Consider the following 12,022-nt stretch of genomic DNA (forward strand, 5'->3'; position numbering starts at 1 on the left):
AGATCAACCTACGAACGTTTTTCCTTTTTTGTCTTCCATGTGACAAAAAAATGATTACATGTAGAATAGGTATTTTTGTTAAAAAAAATATGTATTATATGTAAAAAGAGTTGTATGGATATTTTTTTTTTTTAAAGTTTGTTAAAAATATATTACTTAGAAGATCATGATAAAAAATGTTTGTAAGGAAATTAAGTTGATTTTAGATTCTCTTTGTAGATAACTATAAGATTATATTTATTAATGTTATATAAATGTTATATGGATATTAAAAGAATCTTTCAAAATTCTTCAAAAATTCTATAAAAATTCCATAAAAACATCCTTTTTAAATTATTTTTTTTTCTTTCTATTACACATTTTCTATTACATCATTTAAACCATTGGGATAAAGAGTCTGCAAGTGATAGATCCAATATGATTCATGAAACAAAGGCGGAAGGCACTCACCAAGTATGGTCCAAAAAGTTTTTTATTCGACCATCAGGTCAGGGGCAAAGGAATGAGGGAGGTAGGAACACACAACCCATCGAACGACGGCCGTTTCGCATCTTTACAACTGACGCTTCCACGAGTCCATGGATGGACTCGTGGAAGCGTCAGTTGTAAAGACGCGAAACGGCCGTTGTCCGACGGATTGTGTGTTCCTACCTCTCTCACGCCTTTCCCCCTGACCCGATGGTCGAATAAACAACTTTTTTTCATGAATTATATGGATTGTTGTCTAATGGAAAGAGAACAGCTTTCATTGCTCTATGTATCCGCTGCTATATAGTGCGGTGACAAGTCTGGACCAAGTGGATTGAGCGTTGTGCTTGCTGAATGGTGCCGGGTGGTTCCTTCTTCCTTTTGGATAGATCCAATATGATTCTTCTTGATTTAATACCTGTCTACGATTTTTGGTCTTTTCGGGTACCTGCTCTATCGGAGTGACAGTTATATTTAAGGATCGATTATGTTTCAATAGAATATATCTCGATTAACTGTGCTGACTGAAAAAAGGCATTTTTACAATTGTGACGATGGCCATTCATTCGAGAACACACTGATTATACTGTACGGCCAACATACTGTAGTCCACAATCACATGTGATGACATAAATAACAATATCGCTGCTACATGTTAATTTTTGTTTTATGCTGATCAGTTCCCCAGTTGCATGTGATGTTGTTTTTGGCCCCCTGGTCAATTATATTGCAACAACAGCATTTCTTGGAGCCACAACTATGTACACCCTGGTCCAAATTTTCTCTTATGGAAATTTTATTTGTGTTTTTAAGGATTTATTTTATGTCAGCAGTTTATGACTTGTCAGATCACTTTATTGTTTGCTGAGTTGTCTGGAAGTCACTACTCAGTTTAAGTCTATGAGCCAGAATGATGCTCTTGTACCGCCCCGCGCTCAGCTGCTGACGCTGAGCCGCTCGGGTCCGGGCTCGGGTGTGTGTCGATGGCTCAAGCGTCCCCGGACCCGGGGGTCACGTCGCTCTGAAAAGGGGGTTTGTTTTGGTGATCGGGTGAGTGCGCGTCCGGGGCCGCTATGGAGATTGTTCGTGACACCACCCACTGGTCATGGTGATTGTTGGCACCACCGCTGCTGGTGATGGTGGGGGCTCCCGGGTGCGGTGTTGTGGCGCAGCTAGGTGTTGACCCCTCCGTGGGTAGGGGATGTGGGTCCCGGGGCCCGCTGGGGGAGATGATGATGATGATCAGGCTGCCGGAGGGGTGCAGGGCAGGGCGGCGCTGTGCCCGAGGGCACTGGTGTACTCACTGTTATTGATCACACAAGAGTCACTGGTAAACCAAAAACGGGATGGTGGTCGGTGCCCGCAGCCAGCTGCGTGGTTTCCCTTACTCAGGTTGATGGTGACGTCTTTTCCCTGCACCTCCGTTAACTGTGTGACTACTATGCCTGAACACCGGTAGTCCGCTCCTCGACTTGCAGATGCCGGAGGAGCCCTTTTGCCCGCAGGCGCTGGCCCTGGGATTTTGGTGCCTGGACTGTGGTTTCCTATCCCCCTCGGTGCGCTGTTGCCTTCTATCGGGACTTGGGGTGGGAATGGACCTATAATCCAGACCGCAATCAGTAAATTCGACAGGGTCCAGTTGCTTCTGGGCCCTGTCCAGGGTCTGAGTACCCTCCTCCTGGTGCTCCGGTTTTGGCTTTACTCCCCGATTCGGTACCGGCGGGCTACGACCCAGCCCCGGTGCCTTGACGGTTCCACCGGTTCTACTCCTGGCCTCCTGCAGACGGCCACCACCGTCTGTCTCCTGGCCACAGGGTTCCTAGGTCCAACCTAGGCCCTGACAGACTGCTTGACACACAACTCTCCACTTCACTCTCCACTCACTAATTGTCTGTTTTTCCCCGCCCATCAATCCTCCTCGGTGGGCGTGGCCAACCGCCTGACCCTGCCCTCGGGTGTGGATATGTGGAACAGATGGGGGTGACTCAGGGTTTTTGGTGACTGATGGAACCTTTTTAGGGGAAGGGTGTTGTGTAGGGGCCTATCTGTTACCCCCTGGCTAGTCCAGGGCGTCACACTCTCACAAGCTTACACTGAGAGCTTGCCACCTTTACCTCTGATTTCCAATCAAACAGAAGCTGAAATGACAGAATGGCAGATATAGATCAAAACAGCATCAGGAAAAGCAAAAATACTGACTGGTAATTATTTTACTAGGGGCAGGACACAGACATTAGGATACAACTCCGGCATTAAAATAAAACAAATCCACTATACTGGTGCTTTAACTCTGCTATTTCATGATTCCAGCAATGCTACATGAGCCTCCATTGGAAACTCAGCCGTAATAACTGGATTTTCTTGCAACATAACTGAGTCAACTCTTCTCCATTGAACCTTTATTGTAAACCTAGCTCTGCTAACCGGGTTCCTCTTTGCTCCTATAGATTCCCTCCCTACACCAGCACAACCAGCCCAATGCTCCATCTGTAGTGCCCATCCCCACCAAGTGCTTGGAGGATCCCCCTCTGCTGGAGACAAATTAGTTATCACAGGTCTCATGTATGAGGTGACATAATATATAATTTTTTTTTCAGTAAATAATTTTTATTGAATTTAAAGGCATAGTAAGCAAGATATTGCATATAACACATGCATGAGAGTAATAATAATGATGTTGAAACTTATCTAAATATTCTGTTCATTCAGAAAATGCTATATGAAAAGAATACTCTCACAAGAATGTGACATAGTCTGTTAAGAAAATAAAGCAGATAAGACATACCAACTTAAAATAGACCTTGCCTAAAACCTTACTATGGAATGTAATCTTATAGAAACATTATGTATATCAATATTAAATGTAAAGACTAATTTTGAATCAGAAAAAAGAAATAAGTAAGGAAAAGATAGAAAAGAGTAAGAGAGAGGGGTATGAGAAGAGGAAGGGGTAGATATGGGTAGATAGGGTGCCCAAAGAGCTCCCTCGCAGAGATAGACGTACTTAATCGCATGTTGCGAACATTAGCTACATATCAGGACATGTAGGGAGAAAGACCCAGGCAAAACCCCCTATCCGAGCCAAGATGTACAACCCGAGGTCTCTCGGAAAAGAGTCCAAGAAAACTAAGTGCTAGCATATTTATCCCATTTGTCACTATTGTCCGCCATCAGATAGTATATAATTTTATAGTAAATGCCTCCCTATTCTGAATAATCACTATAGCTACTGATTGAAGGACTTATTTTTTTAACTCAGACTAACTGAATAAATTACCAGTAAAGTATGTAGGGATATTATATAATAAGTGAAATAAAAAAAGTAAGACCTCAAGAAACTCTTACCTGAGCACAATACGCCGGCATCTTGCTCGTGAACACATTGTCTGTTAATTGGCCTTGCTGGACAGTCCCAGATGTGTAATTCTTGTCCTCCACATCGTACATCATCCAGCCAGATGGGCCCAGTTCCTTTTCCATAATAGGCATTATATTTAGCATTAACAGCATCTCCACAGCCCAGCTGGTTACACACCACATCTGCATCTCTCTTATCCCAGGAGTCATCACAGATCGTCCCCCATCTTCCATCCTGATAAATCTCCACTCTTCCCGCACATCTGCTGGGGCCATTTTGAAGACTTAACATCTTTCTTTCTGCAATAAAATTCCCACACACATATGTTTTTATTAATCTCTGATATATACCATGTACAGGTCATAGTATTGTACCTGAGCAGAGGATTTCTACATCATTCTCTAACGACGTTCCATTAGATGATCCAGTAACAGAACAATCTGACAGTTGGGTCTCATTTCCCTGACATTCTCCTCTGAGATACACTTGGCCATTGATTGCTGTTGATTCTCTGATATATGAACCATCTGCATGACCACAATGTAATTCTCGGCACACAATGTGGGTCTCGTTGATGCCCCATTGGTCACTGGACGCTCTACTCCATGTATTATTTGTGAGAATCTCCAGTCTTCCCGCACAGCGTTGTCCTCCATCCATCAGCCGCACTGTCTGCTCTTTCCCTGTGGTTACAGAATAGAACAAAATATATATATATTATTTTTTTGTTATACTGAAGTCACTTCTTTTTATAATGTATTGAATCAGTTGCAGAGATTTGTATAACAGAACTGATCTACGAGTTAATGTAAATCCATGAAAAAAAAACCCTTTATTCCTTAAAATTCAATTTATTTCAAATTCATAAAATCATCCTTATAAGACAGGGAAAACAGTCCATGTTGACGCGTTTCGATCCAATGATCTTAATCGCTTAATCGTAACATAACTATACCACAGAGTTAACAGTTTAAAAACAATAAGCTCCTACCATTTCATGAGTTCAACATTAGCATATATACATAATTAATTATATACAAAGCCTGAACAATACATTATAAAACAAATTATATCTTAATAAATGTACATCAAATCATTGCGGTAATTCAATCCAAAAAGGAACCCTAGTATTGAAATTAAGAATCCATAAAGCCTCCGCCTTTAATAATGCTTTCCAAATTGCCTCCCCATTTAAGTTTAACCCATAGGAAACCCATACACCTGAAATCACTCAAATCACCCTTATGTTTAGTATCTACAAATTCATAACAACCTGAAGCATTACACTGACACATCAGTTTTACCATATGGTGAACACAGTGAATAAAATTTCCCAAAAACAATTGTGCAATCGCACTGTTTTTGCAATTTCACCGCGCTTAGAATTTTTTTTCCCATTTTCCAGTTCTCTCTATGGTATAACTAATGTTTAATTCAAAAGTACAACTCGTCCTGCAAAAAACAGAAAAATGAAAAAGTTACGGCCCTCGGAAGAAGGGGTGCAAAAAACGAAAAATTGCCCGGTCCTTTTTCCAGCATTGGTAGCTGTTTTTCTGTATTGGTGATTATTTTATCCTATTCTGTGTAAAATAACTGTAAAATGGAGGAACGTTCCTCCATTCAATAAATTGGTATATAGAAATGCTTTCTGCTAGTCTAAGTAGAGGGAGAGTCGACAGTCTATGTTGGCTATCTCACATTTAAATTACAATGAAGCACAATAAACTTTGTGAAGAAACAGGTGTACTGTATATGGTTTTATTGAATGAATGGAATAGGTATATAAGGATGTTTTATGTATTGTTCATATGCCTATGATTAAGAACTTTGTTCAAAACGCGTAAGGCGGCTTTACATTTTTATTTTGCTACATAGCTGTGCACCCCTTTCATTTAATTGTCTCAATGTGGGGCAACCCATGACAAGGGTCTCCAATCACAAATATTAGTTTGGTATGACTACTGTTCTGGCTTGTTCAGTGCACAATGTGCATCGTTTACAAAAATAAGCCTTATGGGCTGTGTCATGGTTGACGCAGGAAGGAATCTGCTTCATATGGGAAGGGGTGGAAGTTAACAGCAGTAGTCAAAATCTACATTTTGGTGTAATTTAGTTTGACTTGCTCTCATGTGGAGGGATTATAAACAGTGGAGAAATCCAATCCTTGTTGAATTTAATCAAAATAAGTCTGTCTGTATTTTCTGTGGAGAGGTATGTGCACCAATCAGTGATGATTGCCCCAGCAGAACTAAAAACACACTCTGACATCACACTAGCAGACGGGCATGCGAGCACCTCCAAGGCATATATGGAGAGGGCAAAGTGTTCAGCTTGGTCACCCTATAATTAAAGGAAACTGTTGCGGTCAGGAGACAGCAAAATATCTTGAAAAAATCCCATGAACAGTTGATGATAATACACAAAGAGTAGTTGTAAACTTAGTTGGCTGCAATCCACTGTCTACACAATCACAACTAGAAGTAGCGGTTGAGCGTTCCTAACAAACCGAGACGCCTCGTTACCACCGGAGAACTAATTAACCTCAAAGATGGAAAGAGGAATCTTGACTTGCCTCAGAGCAGCCCCAATGGAAAGTCAAAAGCCCCCAACATATAAAGACAGTGATCTACGAAAAAAACAACACACAGATGGTAGATATAGAATAAGCAAAGTGAGGCCCTGCTAGCTAGATGCAAAATATAGTAAAAATTACTGGTTGCAGCCAGTAATAACCTTGAAAAATACCAACACCTGATAATGAAAAATTCCCTTAAAGATCACATGATCTTCCTCCCACTATATCAGGAACTCTTGTGCAAATACATTTAAATTGAAAATGCTAATAGAAAAACTACAAAAGGACATGAGATACAAAAATACAAAAAATTCCTGATGAGACGGGGAGTAAAAGTCCCCTTCTTGCTTGGAATAAATTGCCCTAAAAAATAGTGCAGGAAGAGCACTTATTCACTATCAAGAAACAAAGGGAATATTCTCAAAACAAGATTTGGAAAAAGACATAGATTAAGCAGAACCACCCTTCAGTTCAAATTCAGCCTTAAACCAAGCCCAAACTAAGATAACTAAATACTTATCAGGCATAGCTGCAGACTCAGGATGACCTGGGAACCAAACCGATACAAAGGAATGAAAAAAATGCTGTAGAAATCATTCCTGGAAAATCCAGAAAGTGCCAGAAGGCTGGAGGACAGAAATTCAGGACATCTTCACATGAAGCAGAAACAATTATTATCGGCAAAGGACAGACAGAGACTGCCCTCCAATATACCCCCAGGCTGGGCTCCATAGGCTTCCTGAAGCTTTAATCATTTTCAACACCTGTCTAAACGACAGATGCAGAATCAGACTCAGTACCAGCACTAGCCACCAGAGGAAGTCTAGAAACACTCCTTGGAACAACACCTTCTTGATGATATTCACAACAGGGAACTGAAGCATCAGAAAGGACGTAGGTATGGTCACTTAAGTACCCCTTGACTATGTTATGACATGTCTCCCTCCTTCACAATTTTACAGGCACAGATGGCCCTTGCTGATGAGCTGGTTTATTGAAAATGGCCCAGTTTGTGCACATTTTCCCCCTACCTCTGTTGGACCTGGTGTTCGTGTCTCTCCCCATTAATCCTTGGTGTTGAGAAGAGTCAAAAACTCTGCCGCCAGTGTTGTCTGAGGGTGATGTTTGCAGCAACTGATCTACAATGATCCACTTGAAGGCTTCCATTGTGCAACCCTTTGGTGACTCCAAAAGGAAAGAAGGAAATTTCTCCTTGTTCCGTGGGTGCAGAAATGTAGACAACCAGTGTAGGTTGTTGGATAAAATGTTTAAGACATGAGTGTCTATCCATTGACACTTACACATAAACTGTACCATGTGGGCCAAGCTGCAATCATGCAAAGTTTCTGTGTCCCCACCAGGAGGAACAATACCCATCCTCTCCTCACGTTGACTCGCCACCTCCTCTTCCTCCACCTCCTCCTCTCCAGCTCATGCCTGCTGGGCAGACATGAAGCTGGGGCTGAGACTCCCCTGTGTAGCATTGGGAGTCACTTCAGTAGCACAGAAAAACAAGTCCTCTCCCTCATCATCACCACCCAATGTTGCCTCAGAATATTGGCTGGGCTGGGTAGTATCACCCACTGAGAAATCTAGCTCGATAGCCACATGCTGGCCACTCAAAGTTAACTCTTTGAGATTATGCAGTGATTGTTTCAACAGACATTGCAGCCAGATGGTTAAGCTGATAATAGCCTGATTACCGCTCACAAGCTTGGGGCAGTACTCAAAATTCTCAAAAACCTCACAAATGTCAGTGATCCACACCCACTTGACAGTTGTTTTGTATGGTTGCTGACTCTCAGAATGAAGGGATTGTTGAAGTTGGTATTAAGCTATTGCCCTTTGCTGCTCACTAATCCTCACCAACATATGACATGGAGGGTTCACCGCGTGGGCAGGTTGCATATGACTCGATGACTTTGCAAATTCAAGTGCTTTTGCAGCACTGTAAAACCAGCAAAAGCAGTAGAGGAATGGCAGAAATTGGCACTAATACGGCACACCTTCTCAAGTGAACATGAGCTTACATGCTGCATGTACACCAACTCATACTCCAGCTCACTTTTTTGTTTTTGTTTTTTTTTACCTTCTCAAGTCACGGTATCTTTTGAGAAATTTCTCAACAACTAGGTTCAGCACGTGAGCCATGCATGGAACGTGTATCAGCTTGCTCACCTTTAAAGCCACTACCAGGTTATGCCCATTATCGCAGACAACGACACCAGGTTGGATGTGCAGTGGGGAGAACCACTGATCGGTCTGTTCTTTCATACCTTGCCACAGCTCTGCTGCAGTGTATGGTTTGTGACCTAAACAGATCAGCTTCAGCAGAGCATGTTGCTGCCTTGCTGATGTGCTGCTGCACAGCTGCTGGCTTGGCAGTGATGGGGAGGGTAATTCAGCAGATGATGAGGAGCAGCAGAAGTAGGAGGGGAGACTGGAAGTGACATATGATGAGGCAGAAATGCTGGTAGAAGTGGGCCCGCTATTCTTGGCGTTTGTAAGATGTGTGATGTTCCAGTTTATGACTTTGTCCCAGTTTCCACCAGTTTCACTCAGTTTGCCACGACAGATATGTATCGTCCCTGTCTACAACAACCTTGTCCACGTGTTTGTTGTTAGGTGGACCTTTCCAGTTACGGCGTTGGTCAGAGCACAGTTGAGATTGTTTAACACATATTTGTATAATGCGGGGACGGCATACCAGGCAAAATAATGGCAGCTGGGAACACTGTATCGTGGGGCAGCCACAGCCAAGACATTGTGGAAACACTGTGTTCCCACAAGCCTAAACAGCAGCATCTCCACTTCTAGCAATTTGGTGATGTGAGAGTTTAGGTTTTATGCCTGTGGGTGCGTGTGTTATGGGGGGACTGGCAGATCAGGATAAGGTGGTAAATATCCCAATCGCCAGTTGGGGCACACCGTGCTCCAGATGACAAAGGAGCTACTTGCAACCCGAAGGTTATGCAGAGAATACAGAGCTGGATGGCTCTGTGATAACCCAGGAGACCTGGGAACCGGTCACGTGTGTAGAGACACGTCAGACCAGGTGGGGACCGAGTAGCGTTGATCGGAAGACCGTTTCCAAAGCGCCCTGTCAGCCACGTGTGTACGACACGTTAGACTCGTCCCCAGATTTGCATTTCAGGGCTCTGAACTGGTGTAGGAGCATGCTCAGTAGCCTGAACCAACGACTTAGTACCATTTCTGAGGCTATCAGGCTGAGCATGCTCCCTAGGCGAAATACTGGACTTAGGCTTTGGCTCGGGTAAATCAGCGTGCGCACTAGCTGCCTCTCCACACTTTGACATGGAGGAGGAAGCAGCCAGCTGGACGACCCGAAGCGCAACCAAATACGGCAGCCGGCACCTGGGCACAACAGGAACCGCAGCAGGTTGCTTGCGGTTATGGCGGCGCCGATTCGTAACAGTGTGGCTGGGTATTTACGCTTCCTTTTCAAGCTCTCAGGCATGGACAACTGGAGGCGTCACTGGGACAAGGAATTAGATGTGGTTGATGTTTGCTGTGTCTGTGCAATCACAGCTTGTGGACAGGATGTATGAGCACGTGCCTCCTGGACAGCAGATTGTGAAGGACATAGCACTGGTGACATGGCAGTGGTTTGACCCTCAGACACAAATTTGGTACCCTGGTGTTCTGCCCACCTACTTAGTGTCTGCAGTTTCCAATGTCATGTCTAATCTCCATTTGAAACATAACTTTCCAAAACTGAACTACTTCTATTACCTCCATCTTCTAACCTCCCCCCTCTACGTGTTGGGCCACTATAAAAAGTCCTAGGCAGCACGCTCTTTGTATGGGGGTTATGCTCAAAACTGATCTCTCCTTTACCTCCTATATACAATTTCTTGCCCGCTGCTGTCGCTTGCCCCTCAAGAACATCTCCAGAATCCACCCCTTTTTTACCATGGAAACTAGAAAAACCCTCACCGTGGCCCTGATCCACTTCCACCTTGACTACTGCAATTCTGCATTAAATGGTCTCCCCCTAACTAGACTCTCTCCTCTACAGTCCATTCTTAATACTGAAGCCAGGGTCACCTATCTGGCTAAATGTTACTCGGGTGCTTCTGCTCTGTGCTAGTCATTGCACTGGCTGCCCATACATCACAGGACTTGATTCAAATTGCTTGTTCTAACCCACAAAGCTCTTCACACTGCGGCACCCCACTACATCTCCACCTTCATGTCTGTCTATCACTTTACCCTTCTCTATGCTCTCCAAACCTCCCACTCCCAGATCCAAGACTTCTTCTGAGCTGCACCTGTGGCGTCCTGGACAAGCCAGGACATCACAGGTACTACAACAACACACCCCACACCCCGGTTAGGCACATCAGTCACACACACAAAGCCTTGTTGCCTCCCTCCAGGGGCTTATGTCCACACCAGGTGGGGTGGAGCCAGGCGGTTGGCACCACCCACCAAGGAGTTCACAGTCCTGGAGGCGGGAAAAGGAGTCAGTTAGTGTTCAGAGAGAGAAGAAAGTGACGGAGTGAAGTCGTAGTGGAGGAGCAGACTGACCGTGTCCGGGTACGTGGCCCGGGCACATACAGAAAGGTTGGCAGACGGTGGTGACCGTCTGCAGGCGAGGCCGATTGACGCACAACCGTAAGGACCGGGGACGGGCGGTGGCCCGCTGGTACCGGACCGGGGAGCGAAGAGAAGCCAGCATCATTCGGCAGGGCCTACGGACCCCGACCAGGCTTGGAGTCGCAATTAAACCGGTCAAATCCGTCAGCGACGGGAACCTCCGGGGTTTCCCAGCAGCAAAGACCCGACTGAAGGCAACCGCTCAACCGTGAAGGGAAATACAGCTACCGCCACAGCTAGAGTTCCCAGGGTTAGAGCCTGCGGGCATCAAGGGGCTCCTCTGGCAAATACACTGCTGGGGAGCGGGTTACCGGTGGGAAGCCATCGGAGCCGACAACACAACACAGGTGCAGGGGGAGACAGTCACCGCCAACCTACCGGGAGTGACCATCGCAGCCGGCTGCAGGACCCGTCCATCCAGCCGTTTGTTTTACCAGAGACTCCATCTACTTCATTGGTTGAGTGAGCACCATAGTGCCGTATGGCACCGCGCTGCCCCCCCCGCGACCCTGCACCTCGCCAAACCCCGCTATCCACCTTCTAGTCACCATCATCGGGCCCCTGGACTACCAAATTCCCCTACCCACGGAGGGGAGAGAAAACATCTCGGCTGCTCCCTGTCATCACTCCCGGGATCCCCGTCCAGAGCAGCGGTGGTGTCCCAACCTCACCACAACCGTGGGTGGCGTCATGGACAACATCCCCAAACCCAAACCATCCCCTTTTCACTCACGGGCGAGGAGCGCTGCTCGAGTTCCCGGATCCGGCCCACTGCTCGAGCCACCGAGCAGCAGCAGCGCCGGACCCGAGCGTTGGCGAGTGCAGCGCGCCCTCCCCGCCCGCGACACTCCTATTTTCTGGAATGCTCTGACATAAGAAACCAGGATGAACCACAACTTAGCTTCAGATGCTTCCTAAAAACACATCTTTTTAGGGTTGCCCATCACACTCCCTAATCTCATTAAATTCACATAGTCTCTCCACAACTACTCACAACATAA

At 45.2% G+C, this 12,022-nt stretch overlaps 1 protein-coding gene across 1 annotated transcript in view; it reads right to left on the reverse strand.

Annotated features, from left to right (window-relative positions):
• LOC142257661 (scavenger receptor cysteine-rich type 1 protein M130-like) overlaps positions 1–12,022 on the reverse strand; it is a 198,761-nt gene that overhangs the window by 117,417 nt on the left and 69,322 nt on the right. Inside the window, exons 4-5 of the mRNA XM_075329798.1 lie at positions 4,201–4,509; positions 3,814–4,125 (exon numbers count right to left, since the gene is read on the reverse strand). Of these exons, the coding sequence (XP_075185913.1) occupies positions 3,814–4,125; positions 4,201–4,509 (621 nt within the window). The remainder of the gene's footprint in view (positions 1–3,813; positions 4,126–4,200; positions 4,510–12,022) is intronic.

The sequence above is a fragment of the Anomaloglossus baeobatrachus genome, chromosome 12 (genome assembly GCF_048569485.1).
Source record: "Anomaloglossus baeobatrachus isolate aAnoBae1 chromosome 12, aAnoBae1.hap1, whole genome shotgun sequence".
Taxonomy (NCBI): domain Eukaryota; kingdom Metazoa; phylum Chordata; class Amphibia; order Anura; family Aromobatidae; genus Anomaloglossus; species Anomaloglossus baeobatrachus.